The 16,901-nt window shown below is 44.9% G+C and overlaps 1 protein-coding gene across 1 annotated transcript; it reads right to left on the minus strand.

Annotated features, from left to right (window-relative positions):
* Positions 1 to 13,100: 13,100 nt before the first annotated feature.
* On the minus strand, positions 13,101 to 16,626 carry LOC136516203 (bZIP transcription factor 39-like). The gene is made up of 2 exons (XM_066509563.1): positions 15,020 to 16,626; positions 13,101 to 13,953 (listed from the first exon to the last, which is right to left on the minus strand). Exons 1-2 carry the CDS (start codon positions 16,503 to 16,505, stop codon positions 13,484 to 13,486), a joined length of 1,956 nt encoding a protein of 651 aa, XP_066365660.1. The 5' UTR covers positions 16,506 to 16,626; the 3' UTR covers positions 13,101 to 13,483.
* Positions 16,627 to 16,901: the final 275 nt, after the last annotated feature.

Here is a 16,901-nt window from a genome sequence, read left to right on the forward strand (position 1 = left end):
CACTTGTGATGCCACACTAGTGGCTGAGAATGAGAACCTCAAGAAGGAGGTCACTAAGCTCACTCACAACCTAGCTAAGGCTTATGATGGTGAGGACCGCTTGCTTATGTGCTTAGGTAGCCAAAGAGCTTCTCTCTACAAAGAGGGATTGGGCTATACCCCCAAGAAAGGCAAAGCGGCCTTTGCTCCTCATAAGACTAGTTTTGTGAAGAACAATGGTCGGTTTTGCACTAGTTGCAAGCAAGTGGGTCACAAAGAGCAAGAATGCAAAAACAAAAGCAAAAATGCTAATGTATCCTCCATTAAGCTTGATTCATGCTATATGCTTACTAAGGGTACAAATGGTGTGAAGGCTAAGTTCATTGGTAAACCATAGATGGGCTCAAAGAAGAAAGCCATTTGGGTTCCAAAGAGCTTAGTAACTAACCTTCAAGGACCCAAGCAAGTTTGGGTACCTAAAAAGAATTGATCTTCTTTTGTAGGTCAATTACAAAGCCGGAGGAAGGCATTGGGTTCTTGATAGTGGGTGCACTCAACACATGACCGGTGATGTAAGAATGTTCAACTCAATCAACACCAATGGCAATGATAGTTATGATAGTATCACATTTGGTGACAATGGCAAAGGCAAGGTCAAAGGGCTTGGTAAGATTGCAATATCCAATGACATGAGCATATCAAATATGTTGCTAGTAGAGAGCTTGAACTTCAATTTGCTATCCGTGGCTCAATTATGTGATCTTGGATTCAAATGCATATTTGGGGTAGATGATGTAGAGATGATAAGTGTAGATAGTTCTAATTTGATCTTTAAAGGCTTTAGATATGAGAATCTATACTTGGTTGATTTCAATGCTAGTGAAGCTAGATTATCTACATGCTTGTTCATTAAGTCTAGCATGGGTTGGTTATGGCATAGAAGGCTTGGTCATGTTGGAATGAAACAATTGAATAGATTGATTAAGCATGACTTAGTTAAAGGCTTGAAAGATGTTGTGTTTGAAAAGGATAAGCTTTGTAGCTCTTGTCAAGCCAGCAAACAAGTTGGAAACACCCATCCTAAGAAAAGCATGATGAGCACTAGTAAAGAATTTGAGTTATTGCACATAGATTTGTTTGGGCCAACACAATACACTAGTATCGGTGGTAACAAATATAGATTTGTGATAGTGGATGACTACACTAGATACACATGGGTATTCTTTCTAGTGAACAAAAGTGATGTATTTGCAACATTCAAATCATTTGTCAAAGGCATTCATAATGAATTTGAAACAACCATCAAGAGAGTTAGAAGTGACAATGGTAGTGAGTTCAAGAACACTAGAATTGATGAGTTATGTGATGAATTTGGAATTAGACATCAATTCTTGGCCAAGTACACTCCTCAATCAAATGGCCTTGTTGAGAGGAAAAATAGAACACTCATTGATATGGCAAGTTCTATGCTTAGTGAGTACAATGTAAGTCAATCCTTTTGGGCCGAAGCTATCAACACGGCTTGCTATTATAGCAACCACCTCTATTGTCACCGATTGAAAGAAAAGACACCATATGGGCTCTTGAATGGTAGAAAGCCCAACATTGCATATTTTCAGGTCTTTGGTTGCAAATGCTATATCTTGAAGAAAGGCACAAGATTGAGTAAGTTTGACAAGAAATGTGATGAAGGATTCCTACTTGGCTATTCCACTACAAGCAAGGCATATAGAGTTTGAAATTTGGATAATGGTACTCTTAAGGAAGTTCATGATGTTGAATTTGATGAAACCAAGGGTTCACAAGTAGAGGATGAAAACTTGGAAGATGTTAGAGGCATTCAACTTTCAAATGCCATGAAGAACATGGATGTTGGTGAATTGAGGCCTAGGCAAGTAAATGATGATGAAGATGATCAAGTGCAAGTGCTCTCTAACTCAAATATACAAGATGATACAAATCAAGTTAGTGCAAGTGGATCTCATGACAATGAACAAGATCAAACGGCTAGTACATCATCTCAACCCAATGATCAAGCAAGTGCAAGCAATCAAGTTCCAATCCTCCAACCAACCAATGTTGTAAGAGATCATCCTTTGGACACTATAATTAGAGATATTTCAAGAGGTGTACAAACAAGATCAAGATTAGCATCATTTTGTGAACACTTCTCATTTGTGTCATCCATTGAACCAAAGAAGATAGATGAAGCTTTGAAGGATATTGATTGGGTGAATGCTATGCATGAAGAATTGAATAACTTCACAAGAAATCAAGTATGGGAGTTGGTAGAAAGACCAATGAGACACAATGTGATTGGAGCCAAATGGGTCTTTAGAAACAAGCAAGATCAAGATGGCATAGTAGTAAGGAACAAAGCAAGATTGGTAGCACAAGGATATACACAAGTTGAAGGTCTTGACTTTAGAGAAACATATGCCCCGGTTGCTAGATTGGAAGCAATTAGAATCTTGCTAGCCTATGCTTGTGCCCACAACATCAAGCTCTATCAAATGGATGTTAAGAGTGCATTTCTCAATGGCTACATCAATGAAGAAGTATATGTTGAGCAACCTCCCGGTTTTGAAGATGACAAGAAGCCCAACCATGTGTATAAGTTGAAGAAGGCATTGTATAGCTTGAAGCAAGCACCTAGAGCATTGTATGAGAGATTGAGGGATTTTCTACTCTCTAAAGGGTTCACAATGGGCAAAGTTGACACCACTCTTTTCATCAAGAATATTGGAAAAGATCTATTTGTATTACAAATCTATGTTGATGACATCATATTTGGATCAACAAATCAAGAATTTTGTGATGAGTTTGAAAAGATGATGGCTAATGGGTTTGAGATGTCCATGATTGGAGAGTTGAGTTACTTCCTTGGTCTTCAAATCAAGCAATTGAAGAATGGTACATTTGTGAGTCAAGGCAAGTATATCAAGGACATGATCAAGAAGTTTGGCATGATTGATAGCAAAGTCATTAGTACACCAATGGGAACCAATGACAACTTGGATAGTGATGCAAGTGGAAATATGGTGGATCAAAAGTTGTATCGATCTATGATTGGAAGCCTACTCTATGTGACCACATCAAGGCCAGATGTCATGTTTAGTGTATGCATGTGTGCAAGATTTCAAGCCTCACCAAGAGAAAGTCATTTGAAGGCTACAAAGAGGATATTGAAGTACTTGAAGCATACACCAAATGTTGATTTGTGGTATCCCAAAGGAGCAAAGTTTGAGCTAGTTGGTTACTCCGACTAGGATTATGCGGGATACAAGGTTGAAAGGAAGAGCACCTCGGGCACATGTCAATTGTTGGGAAGATAACTTGTTTCATGGTCATCAAAGAAGCAAAATAGTATTGCATTATCAACCGCCGAAGCCGAATACATATCCACCGGTAGTTATTGTGCACAAGTACTTTGGATGAAGGCCACTTTGAGTGACTTTGGAATTAAGTTCAAGAAAGTGCCATTGTTATGTGATAATGAGAGTGCAATCAAGCTAACCAACAATCCGGTTCAATATGCAAGAACAAAGCACATTGATGCCTGCCACCATTTCATAAGAGATCATCAACAAAAAGGGGACATTTGCATTGAGAGTATAGGCACCGAAGATCAACTTGCCAACATATTCACCAAGCCATTGGATGAGAAAAGGTTTTGCAAGCTAAGGAATGAGTTGAACATATTGGATTTCTCAAATATGTGTTGATGCACCCCCACTCATATGACATGCCTCTCCTTTGAGCAATCCAAGGTAAAAGTTGATTGGCATGACATACATCTTTGCTAAGGACATGATTAGTGCATCTAGTCACATTTTTAATTTCATTAGGACCTTTCAAGTGGTTCTATTTTATTAGGCTCATTCATGAAAATCAAATGATTTTGATGTCTATATGGTATCACTATTGCTTCTATGCTTGACTTGATCTAGTGGTAGCATATGACATGTTTATGGGCTTGTAAACCTAGTGTTTGATCTAGAAAATGAGCTCTAAGTGTTTAACTCAACATGCTACAAGATAACCCTTATTTAGAGGTGTGAAGAAGCTTGTTCTTGGATCAAATCGAGTTAAATATCTTTGGCAAATGATCTAGATTGGACTAAATTTGGAAATTTGATCCTCACCCCATTGATTGACATTGATAATCTTGACCCTACAAGTAATGCTATCTATATTTTGAATTGTGGTCATTAATGACAAAGGGGGAGAGAAACAAAGATATAGTGAAAAAGGGGGAGAAATATCATAAAGGGAGATAAACATAAAGATATACTTGATATATGACATAGGGGGAGAGAAGTGAAAAAGGAAAGGGATAAATTAAAATTAAAATTTTGAGCACACAAGTAGGAGGAGCAAGCTCATGAACTTGTATGGTGCATTTGAATGTGCATTTCATATGTTTGCTTGCATGGCATAAGTTCTAAATTTAAAATATCCATGCTTGTGTGATGTATGCTAGTTGTAGGTTTGAATGATGAAATGCAAACTAGCATGTATAGGATATCTAGTGATTTCACTTCCAAATATTTCTAAGTGGTATTGAGCTAACCATGGTGCTAAGGATAGTATATTGGTGCACTCCGATTGGTATCACGCTTCAAAGGTCCATCTTTTATACCTTAGCATCATGTGGTAGACATTGACTCTTATATTTCCAATCTAAGCATATGTGCAAGCTACAATCCAAACTCTTAGCACATATGTAGGGGGAGCAATTGCTACCATTTGGGGTTCATGAAACTTGTCCATATACTTTTACATATGGTAAATATGCTTGGGCAAGCAACATGGATTCAATTGAATTTTATTTCATATCTTTGTATAAGGGTTGTCATCAATTACCAAAAAGGGGAGATTGAAAGCTCTAGTTTGGTTTTGGTGAATTGATAAAACCCTAAGTGCTAACCTAGTTTATCAAGTGATCATGAGATAGGTAGCACACTCCAAGTGATGAAGCAAATGAAGATCATAGCATGATGATGATGATATCATAATGATGATCAAGTGCCTAGACTTGGAAAGAAGAAAGAGAAAAACAAAAGGCTCAAGGCAAAGGTATAAACCATAGGAGCTATTTTGTTTTGGTGATCAAGACACTTAAGAGTGTGATCACATTTAGGTTTGATAGCCATACTATTAAGAGGGGTGAAACTCATATCGGAATGCGGTTATCAAAGTGCCACTAGATGCTCTAACTCATTGCATATGCATTTAGGATCTAGTGGAGTGCTAACATCCTTGAAAATGTTTGTGAAAATATGCTAACACATGTGCACAAGGTGATACACTTGGTGGTTGGCATATTTGATCAAGGGTGGTGAAGTTTAGGTGCAAGGGTAAGAAACTCCATCAGCAGAGTGTCCGCCCATAGAGTGTGGACAGTCCGACGGTGCCACCGGCACCCTAGACAGAAAAGACGGAGGTCACAGGAAGTGACCGGACACTGGCCTCGGTTGGACCAGCGCGTCCGGTCAGGTGTAGCAGCAAAGACACTGGCGTCGGTCAAGCGACCGAACGCTAAAAAGTTGCGTTCGGTCATGTTGTCGGTCGGCGCAATGATTAGGGTTAAGCATCGGATGCTGGGCTGTGTCTGGTCAAGCATGACCGGACGCATCCGGTCGGCAAAAACATGTTTTGGACCCTTACTGTAAATGATCGGACGCTAGGGGTCTAGCGTCCGGTCGGCTCTGTCGGAGCGTCCGGTCAACATGTCGACCATTGAGATCAAATGTTCACTGTTGAACACAGGAGACACGTGGACGCCATCAGGCGACCGAACGCTGAGGTGCAGCGTCCGGTCAGTTGGACCGGAGCGTCCGGTCGGCCCGTGTTATGCCCAGTGAAGGGGTATAATGGCTCTATTTCATGGGGGCTTCTATTTAAGCCCCATAGCCGGCTATAGCTCAGTATCTTTGGCCATTTTCATTGACATAGCAACGTTGTGAGCTTAGCCAAAGCCCTCCCACTCATCTCCATCATTGATTCATCATCATAGTAAGATTGGGAGTGAATCCAAGTGCATTGCTTGAGTGATTGCATCTAGAGGCACTTGGTGTTCGTGTTTCACTGCGGATTTCACTTGTTACTCTTGGTGGTTGCCACCACCTAGACGGCTTGGAGTAGCGAGGATCGTTGAGCGGAGGGTGGTGATTGTCTCTGACTCCGATCGTGGTGATTGTGAGGGGTTCTTGACCTTTCCCCAGCGGAGAGCCAAAAGGTACTCTAGTGGATTGCTCGTGGCTTGTGTGATCCTCATCTTGTGTTGGTTGTGCGGCACCCTATTGAGGGTTTGGCGTGTAAAGCCAATTAGCGCGTGAACCTCCAAGTGAGTGAATCGCCACAACGAGGACTAGCTTGCCGGCAAGCAAGTGAACCTCGGTAAAAATCATTGTGTTCATCCTTTGATTCCGAGGTGATTGGTCTTTATTGTTATTTATCCTTGAGATTGATTGGTTCACTCCTCGACACGGTGGTATAACTATCTTGATTACTCTCTTTACTTTACCACAAACTAGTTGACAAGCTCTTTAGTATAGCTAGTTGTGAGAGCTTGCTTGCTTGGTTGGTGTGGCTCTTTAGTTAGCCTTTGAGAGCACACTAACATAGGGTAGTGTCATAGCTCTTGTGTAAATCAACACTATCTAAACTAGAATTGTGGTAGGTGGCTTGCATTTTGAGTAGGCTAGCGCAACACTTGCTTCACCTCATAATTGTCTAACTATTTTGTTAAGTGTTGTTATAGAAATTTTATTAGGCTATTCACCCCCTCTAGCCATTAGGACCTTTCAAGTGGTATTAGAGCCGAGGTCACCGTTATTTGAGGCTTAACAACCTTCGGTGTTAAAATGGCTCAAATCAACAACACCAAGAAGCCACTCCAATTTGATGGCTCCAACTATCCCTATTGGAAGGCCAAGATGATAACTTATATCAAGTCAATCAATAGGAAGGTTTGGAAGGTGGTAGAAACAAAAACTAAGATTGAAGATATGGAGAATCCCACCACGGCCAAAGAAGTACTTCTCCAAAACAATGACATTGCTCTAAGTGCTATTCATGATGCAATTGATGAAAGAACATTTGAGCAAGTGTCACTCTATCGCCATCAATAAGTTTGGGCATAAAGTTTTTTTGCTTCTAAAAAGTTGCTTGCTTGTGGAAGAATGAAGTGTTAGCATCACCCTCTTTTAGGTATCTAACTCGGGACCGTAATCTTGCAATGGTCCTCTCAAACACGGCTAGCCTCCAGTAGTGACACTTCAATTCTCTTCGCAACCACTCCTCTTGTGAGGAAAGCTACCTCATGTCTTGAGCCATTTCAAGTCTATGTAACACCTCACGAACAAGAGCTAGCTGTGACTTTATGGGTCCCACCTTCTTGGTACTCGAAGATTGCAAGGCCCATGTCAACCTTTTAAGCTTGATAGAGATGTGCTCAAGAGGGCTAGCATTTGTCACTGGTTCTTCCCAAGAATTACTAACTGTGTCCAGAAACCCGGGCAATTGTGGCAAAAATTTTTCAAAATGGAACCGTCTTTTGCCTCTAACACCATCCTGAAGCCCGAGCACTAGAGGGCAATGATCTGACATCTCTGTTGCATGACTTTGTAATACACAGTCTGGATAGATGTCTTCCCAATCTCCTATACAAAGAACCCTATCCAACTTGACTAGAGTAGGTGAAGCCCTCTCATTAGACCATGTATATCTTCAGCCCAAAAGTGGAATTTACTTAAGTTCCATATCATTTACAAAGCGGCAAAACCTTCCCATTAAAGCCATGTTCACATTGTCATTGTTTTTATCTTTAGCATAGTAGATCATGTTAAAATCACTAGCAAGCATCCACGGTCCGCTGCAGTGACTTCTCACCTCCCTTAGTTCTTCAAGAAAGGCTGGTTTCTCTGCATCCAAATGAGGCCCATAAATCCCATAAAACCACCATACATTCTCTCCATCTATTCTGAACTTGACTGAGATAGAATGTCGAAGAACACGATGGCACTTTGTTTTAAAAACCTCATTTCTCCAGGCAACCAGGATTCCTCCCCTAGTTTCTTGGGTAGGGAGGTAAACAAAAGATTGAAAAGCCTGTCCTAAAATAAAAAGCACGTCATGAACTAAGATGTGAGAAAGCTTCGTTTCTTGTAGACAAACCAAAGCCGACTGACAAGACTGCACAGTCTGATGTACGGCATCCCAACATGCTTTATCATTAAGACCTCTTACATTCCAAATTAAGACATTACATGGAGCCATAATTGAAAAGAAAGAAAGTACCACCAGAATAGGGAACACCCTAAACCATAGAGATGCTAGCTATGGAGCGCACCTCAACACAGGAAGGCGCATTCCAACCAAAGAGTGCTGCTAGAGCCTTCACATGATCATGACTCAAGGTTTCTTCAAACATCTTGACATACTGTCCCATCGCTTCTTCAGAAATGCTTTCATCACCAATATCTACATTGTCCTCCCCATTCTTAAACTATAACTGTCTACAAATTGTTGCTGCAGACTTGTGATCAAAAAACTGGCGGTAGTTTGGCCACCCTTCTGCTTCTTCTGGGAACGAAATTCACTGGCAATGTTTTCTTCCTTTGCTTGGGAGGAGGGGGGGCTACAGCACAACCCCCACTGGCTTGGTAACCTTAGCTATGAAAGCTGAGGTTGCAATTGGTGTGGCGGCAGGAGCAGCATGAGTAGGCAGTGCTTTAGAGGATGATCCATCACTCATCACAGTTAGGGAATCCGACCCAGCATGAACAAGGGCAATGAGCGGAGGCGCGACCATGGCTACAACACACACTAGCCGAGACAGAGGGGCCAGTGGTGGAGCCAAGGCATCCTCTATGACACTCACTGGGGTGAACACCTCCTTGACTGATCAATGGACCATGGGCGAAGGCACCGTTGCGCCTACAACGCGCACCGGAATGAGGTTCGGCGGTGGAGGCGTGAAGGCCTCAACGGCACCCGCGGAAGACAAGTCTTGCTCTCTGCACACTACCGGGCTGGCATTAGGTCGCTTTGAGGTGGGCGTGTTCTTGCCTCGATGGAAGTAGGTCTTGATTGAAGGAGCTGCACCGGAGGCAGTCACCAAGGAGTTGATCTGATGATCCAGACTGCTGCGGACTGCCGGTGAGACTCCAACAGTGATCATAATGGGATCATCTAGAGGAACAAGATGCATTAGAGACATTGAGTTGGGGCCCAACAGAGGGGCCACTTTAGCAACCTGGGCCAACCCATTTGTTCCATAAACACCAGGCGACTGTTGCTTGGGGGGCTCGTTAACAAACAATAGGTCCACATCCTTCTCCAGATCCCCCAGGATCGCGTCCTCAACACTCAAGGATGAAATAATGGCAACAGTCACCAAGTCATCAAAGTTTTCCTCGGTAATTGGCTGGTTGTGTGGGGAAGTAGGAGCAATCATAGCCGCCACCTCCTGGGGCACCGAGCGTGCAGCGCCGGCGAGCACCTCCTGGACTCCAGTGCCGTAGCCAACACTCTCAGGGCCCGTGTGTCGTAGGAAATGAGGCGTAGCGCCTCGGGAAGGGGATCCATCCCCCGAGCATCATGGAGAAGACCCCAGAGATCAAGAGACTCATCACTGGCGACGACCTTCACCATGCCCAGCCAGAGGCAGAGCCAGAGGCAGAGCCAGAGGTGCACCCACGCCCGACACTCGCCCAGCAACCGGCACCACCGTAATCACAACATCATAGGATAGAGCACACTTCAGCAGAGGGTCTTCAATAATCAGAGTTGGCGGTTCCACAACAATGAGCTCCATGGCGACCGGAATCTTCTCAGGTTGCAAACACCATGCAGAAAGTCGGAAGGTAGAGTAATCCCGATGATCAATCATGTCAGGGTGCAGAGCACTGATCCAACACCACCCATCCAGGAGATGTTCCGCCGTCTCCAACTCCCACACAAGAGCTGGGATGCCGCGTATCTCGACATCGATGAGCTGGGGCAGGGTGACACCAGTAGCATTCTTGAACCAAGACCAACGCCGATAATGTAGCTTGATCAGCGGTAGGTGGATAGGCCACCCTTCATTGTAGACGCGAGCAGTAGCATCTTCAGACGAGAAAACCAGCAGGAGCTCATTAGGCCGCAGGCGATGAAGCACCATTGAGCCACCCGGGAGATCATAGCAGCGAGCAAGCTCAGCCACCAGACCTTCAACCAGGCCAGCTGCGTGATCGCCGACCATCAACACCAAAAGGGCACAATGAAGCTCCTCCTCAGCTCTATCCAATCTTTCCGAGCGATCGATAATTTGACTAGGCTGTGTGGGGGCGCCAGCACCGGCAACCCCCAAAGCACCATCAGCTAGAACCACCATAGGGGGGTGACCGGTGCCTGCAGGTAAGGGGAGACCGCCCTCACCCAGCGCAGAAGAGTGCCGCCGCTTGACCCATCGATGATGTCACTGGCCACCAGTCTCTTGGGTTCCATCCCTTCCATTACTGCAGGCAGTATCTGGAGAATCCCTGGCCATAATCCCACCAGTAGGAGGAGGAATCAAAGCGGTGCCGCCACCGATCCCCTCACTCCCGCTGGCAAAGGTAGAGTCGGTGTCCTTTCGACGCCAGACCACCGTGCACGGCTGGTTGAACACCGGAGGTTGAGATGCTAGCGCAGGGTGAGCAGCTAGGCCAAAATTGGGACACCAAAAAGCCCGATGACCCAACCGGCGGCACTTGAAATAGCGAGTCTGGTTGTTGCAGGCGGCCGCATGATGGTCCGGCGAGAAGCAGTTGAAGCACAACCCGCAGAGGTCCACAGGAACCCAGCGACGAGGTCCCCGTTCCGCACGTAGACGAGCCTTGCCAGAATGGCGGCGTTCTGCCTCCTGCCAGCCTTCAGTGTCCGAACCACGCTTGGGGGGCGATGGACGGGAATCGACTGAACACAGCAGGATTCTAGGAGAGGTGCAGCGCGGCGGAATCACAGGCGGGGCCGAGGCCGAACCCACCGAAGTAGCGGGGATCACCGCCAGGAGCACCTCCTTGAAGGATAGGGACGGGGTGCCACCGCCTGACTTCTCGGAAGGAGGAGTTTCACGACCCCAACGCTGGGCTTTGCTACGTCCAGAAGCTATCACAGGGGAAGGCCTAGACGTCGGTAGAGAGGGGGGAGAGGTGGCCACCGGGCTCGAAATGAGGGCCGACATGGGGCTGGTGGAGGCGGTTATGGCTCCTAGGCGGGTGGGAGGGAGGGGAGGTTCCATTCCACAGGTCCCCTCCCATTAATCTTGTTTAAGCCATAAAATGTTCGTTTTAACTCCGATTTGGTCCATTAAAGTTGTGTTAGTTCGTAATTCCGTAATCTTCATGTTCATCCTACTGTTAGATATGTTTTCAACTTTTAAAATTCGAGGTTAGGTTTAATCTATTGTTTTATTAAAGGAAATCTTGTTTAATTCGTAACTTCTTCATTTTAGCTCTGGATTTTGTGATCTTCGCGTCTGTGTGTTCGTAGTGAGACGTAGATTCATTTTACAAACTTTTTATCTTGATTCTATGTTGTTGTGTACTATTCTAATCTATAGCTTTTGTTTGCTATGCATGATTGCTTCTGAATGCTTGTATGTTGCTGTGATTTTTGAGTATAGACGGTGAGTAATTCGTGGGTGATCAAGAGTACTACTTTGATGAGCAGAAATAGCAGGAACACTTTGTTCAAGACAAGTATAGTATGAGATCATCCTTGTTTCCTATCAACTTTAATACATTTAATTCATATTGCATGTGTCACCTTGATAGGAATTCTCTAGAATTGAACTTATACCTTGTCTCCTATGGGATATGTATTGGATAGCTTTGCTAGTGCTCAATTAAACCATGATCTTATAACTTGACTAATGGTATATGCATTAGCAACTTGGAAACAGTGGGCTGGAGTGTTTAGTTACTTTCTAAACGCATCAGATTTCTCTTCCTAAAGACTTATCTGTAAGTGATCATCCGAGACTTACAATACAGCTGTGAGGGTTGTATGGCTCTGGCTTTATCTAAGTATGATGATCTTTTCTAGCTTGTTAGTGGTTACCTTTATTGGCGTAAGAATGGCTTGTCGAATCGGGTATAGTGCGGCCTCTGTCCCCATGTGTATAGGCTGCGCGTCATTGTGCCATCGGGAAGGGGGCTCTATATCTGTTTGCCGAGTGAATCTAATGGCCCTAACTTGTTAGATGAACCTTTAAAAGTCTTCATAGTGGACCCTGTCTGCTCACCTTAGAAGTGTTTTGGGAGTAATTAACCTGAGCATATGAGTATCATGACTCACAGTGAAAGTGTACAACCTCTGTAGAGTGTAAAACTAGTATATCAGTCATGCTCACGGTCACGAACGGCATTAGAACATTTACGAAATAGATGATCACTAAGAATTATCCGTTTATGCTATTCATTATTCATGCTTACATTGATCATGTGTTTTACTTTGGGATTGAAACAATATGTTGCTACTCTTATGCTAAAATTGTGACAACTAAAAGCTGAATGCTGTTGAACCTGTGTCAAACCGTTTGCGCCTCATGAACCTCATGTTACACTTGTTGAGTACGACACGTACTTACGTTTGTTTATTTTCATTTTTTGGATAAAAATCCCGGTTGGGTAACAGATGGCTATGATAATGACAACTTTTCTGAGGATTACTAGACTTGTGGTCAACCAGTTGACGTCCCTGTGATATGGAGCTTCTGCGAGAGATTTTTCTTTATACTTCCGCTACATTTATGTAAAAATTGTCTTATTGTTCGTGATGTAATAAACACTTATAATGATACTATTTATAACTTATCGGCTTATGTGTGTGACGGGTCTTTGGACGAACGTAAGATTATGCATCATATTTTATCCTTAAAATCGGGTGTGACACCCCTCACCATCCCATTTTATCTTTAAAATCGGATGTGACACCCCCTCACCTCAGGCTCACCAACCTCCGGATCCCTGCCGCGTGGCACTTTAAATAAATATAATCCAGAACGTCGAATATTTTTCACTAATCTAGGGATAATAATGCAGATTCGAAATTCAAGAGCGAGGCATCAACTAATCATTAAAAAAACTTCATATATATTTATATAATATACTACTATACTAGTACAAAGTTGTTTTCCAGTTACTGTCTTCCTTCATCAACTGTTACATTTTCCAGCTCCGCAATCAAAGAGTATTACAGGATCATACACCAGAAAGAGGTGAGTATAAGAACTCGACTACATAGAAGCACAAGCCTCATGGGTTAAGGTTGAACTTGCAGAACATTTCGCTAGTCCCCACTACAAACCTTCGACAGACTCAAATTACCTCAGGCCGAGTGCAAGTCTTAAAGTCTCTTTCCATTGTTAGCAAGCAACGCCACATGATCTATATTTCATCTACCTCCAATGCATCAGATTCCCCAAACTATCTAGCTGCTCATGAACCAGAAAGCTGCACTGGCCCCAAGGTTAGTTCACAAGGTGGGGGCTGGCACTCTTGAAAGGAAGTGTGCACGAGTAAGTCACGTATCTGACACCATCAAGCAGTACGACGACAAATATCCTGGAGAGGGGTTTTGGTGATACTCTTGGATCACCATCCCCATTGCCAGCCTCCCTGGGATCAGCTAGCACAGAGACAATAACTGATGATGCTGGCTTGCTATCAGGTACCTTGCTGCTTTCAGAAGTGCTGTTAAAAGCCCGAGGCTCTGTGTTGTTCACCTTTTTTCCAGTGAGTGGAATCGCCTCGTTATACATGATCCTCCTGTTTTTCAGCTTGCCCCCATAAGCAGAAGCAGGCTTCGGAATTTTTTGGGTAGCATTGACACTTGAGTTCACAGTTGGAGAAGCAGGTATAATGCCACCAGATTTGGCCGAAGCTGCGGAAATATCGAACTGAAATACCTCACTGCACATTCCCGAGTTCAAAACGGGTCCTGAAAATTGTTACACACAAATCCCAGAGTAAGACACTATGGATAAATACTCAAGGAGTATCAAATCTCAACCAGACAGTTGGAGATTCTGACACGAAATGTTTGCCAAAAATCAGGATATTCTGGAATGCCTACTAAACATTACTGAAATATCAAAAAAATGAACACAGATTTTATCGTTGAGAGTTCCAATTTGTTGCCTCTTCTCATTTTATCAGGAAAAGCAACCGCTAGAATTAAAATCTCTGATCAAAGACAGCAAACTTCAGATTTGAGGTAAAAAACTATCCCCTAAGATGCAGAAACTTTACTTCCAAGTTCGAACTTTGAACTAGGCTTAAAGCTTGTAAGATTTCGTGAGCATAGGCTGCAAATTTAAGTATGCACTGTTTGCAACCTCAGAAATGGGTGAAGAGAGCAAAAGCATATATCAGCATACCAAGATCACCCCATCCAAGTTGAAATTTCCTTACTGCCATTGTACATGGCCACAGAAGTTATATAATAAAGCATTAACAACACACAAGTTCTTATGAGTCCATATGGCATGGTCATCACAATTATAGATATCCCCCTTCCCCCTACAATAAAGATACCTCAAGTATGGACATAGTTCCATTTTCTTGCCACGCTACCATGTCATGTTACTAGCTGGCAACTTATCCTCCCTCAGGTCACAATAGATGACGTTTTGGACAGCAAAATGTAACTAATTACAAGTCAACTTTGATGTCCAACCAAAACATCATTTAATTATGATTCAAGGTAGTAGCTTTATTTCCCAATCTAACTTGCTTTTACGCGTTTTCTACAAATCACTTGATCACACTTACCATTTAGATTCATATTTTAATTAGTGAAGTTCTAAATTTTATATATTATATATTAGCATACCCTGGGATGAATAACAAATACAAGAATCATTATCGATTACCACATCACATAAGAGGATGTCTGAATGCTACACATGGTGACAAATGAATTTCATGATGAGTGTGCTACCAGCCTACCACAAATAAACAAAGAATATGACATTGCTAAACAAATTAAACATCAACGTGCTTACCTTCCATTCCTTCACGAAACCACTGTGGCAGTGGTGCATCTGGCAGGAACGTCTCTTTTGAATTCATATCCTTTCCAGGTGGGGACAGATAGTGAGCTATAGCAACACTGGTCTCCTTGTAATCTTTAACTGACTGAACATTTGAGGCCTTATGTGCCACTGCTTTCTCACTTGCAAGCACAGAATGAATAATCAAATTGCCATTGATCTTAACACGTTTTCCATTCCTCGGCACATACAACAAAGCAGGCAAGATCTCACTGGAGTCATTTGCAGCTCGATGCTTCTGCCCCGCTCCATCAGCATGCCCAGTAACCATTCCAGGATCAGTACTGATGATGTCACTACTGTTTAAACCACCTTTAGGTCCTTTACCATGGTTAGTGACACTAAACACCCTAGCATCAGAATGGCCAAAATTTCCAAACATCACATTGTCACTCCTTCCTCTCATTCCATGACTATGATTGAACCCAGGAACAAAAGCACCAAAGACAAGTGCAACAAACAGCAAACCAAGAAGGCTAATACTTGCCACTTTCTTGGTCTTGGTCGTGGTCTTACTCTTGCTCTCCACAGACTTCTTGACCTCCGGTTTCTTGGATACCTTCCCTGCAGCTGCTGCCTGCTGTGGCTTCAATCGCGGGATTGGCACAAGTGGGACATGGGAGCCATGAGGCCGCATTGCATACCCAGGAACCCAGGGGAAATGAATGCCTGGCAGTGGTGGCGGTGGATAAACCCCAGGTGGCGGGCCACTCACCCCGGCACCACCGAGTTTCTGCCTCAGTGTGGCGTTCTCGGCCGCGATGAAGGAGATCTTAGAATTGAGGTCATTTATCACCGAGTGCATCGATTTCACCTTCTCCTCCAGCTCCTCGACGTACCGCTTCTTCCTCTGCCGAGAGAGCTGCGCGCTCTCACGGTTCCGCACCAGGCGCGCAGTCCGGCGCTTGTCCTCTTCCTCGCCGCCCGCGCCCCTCTCGTCGGAGTCCTCCGCGACGGCACGTGACGCCGATGCAGATGGAGAAAGCTCCCCATCGCCGGATCGGCGGCACTTGGCCCCGTCCGAGGTGGCTCCTCCGGGACTCGCCTGCTTCCGCTTGAGGCTCCAGTTCGGGGCGGCGCCGCTCCTTCCCTCGTCCGAGTCCTCGTGCTTCACCTCGCGGACGCCGGCGTTGGCCACGGCGGAGTTCGCGCCGGAGGTGGCCGGGGAGGCCGGGGAGGACGCGGTGGGGCCGGATCCGGCGGCTGAGCCCTCACCGGAGTCGTCGCCGTCGTCCCCGCGGTCGGGGGACCGGAGGAGGAAGTCGTCGATAGAGAAATCCACGGGCAGGTCGAAGTCCAGGCCATCGCAGCCGTCGTCGCCGGCGAATTCGCCAAGCGGGAGGCCGCCGGCGTCGAGGGGGATGTCCGGGTCGAAGAGGTACGCCGGGTAGTGGCGGAGATCGAAGGGGGAGGGATCCAGGAGGGCCGGCTCCGCCATGGCTGCCGCCGCGTCACGAGGAACAGGACGGGGAGAGGTGGGGTTCGCGCTAGGGTTTTGGCATCGACGTCGAGGTGTAGGCACGGGAGGAAGGAGCGGGGTGCTTTGGAATGGAAGTCACGGGTACAGACTACGGAGTGCGGACGGAGTCGGGGGTTGACGAGCTCGTGCTCGGGTCGTGCCACACTCCCCGATCCGGTCTTCCTGCTCGAAGTTTACCCGAACGTAGCATTTCTTTTCAAGTGACAAGCGGGGCCTACACTTGACCGGGACCCATAAGTCATTGGCGCATAAGTAGGTGTCGTCGCTGTGGCTGCGTGGGAAGCAGCTAGAACTAGATCTGGACTCGCTACTGTTGGGCACTGGCGGCTTGGCGTGCTCAAAGCGCTTTAAGCA

Source organism: Miscanthus floridulus, chromosome 17 (assembly GCF_019320115.1).
Source record: "Miscanthus floridulus cultivar M001 chromosome 17, ASM1932011v1, whole genome shotgun sequence".
Lineage (NCBI taxonomy): Eukaryota > Viridiplantae > Streptophyta > Magnoliopsida > Poales > Poaceae > Miscanthus > Miscanthus floridulus.

What these genes read in the sequence shown, in the direction of transcription:
- LOC136516203 (XM_066509563.1), bottom strand. Translation starts at nt 16,505, where the DNA reads ATGGCGGAGCCGGCCCTCCTGGATCCCTCCCCCTTCGATCTCCGCCAC. An exon ending in GTTTCGTGAAGGAATGGAAG is followed by an intron (nt 13,954 to 15,019) that starts GTAAGCACGTTG and finishes AACAATTTTCAG; the next exon opens with GACCCGTTTTGAACTCGGGA.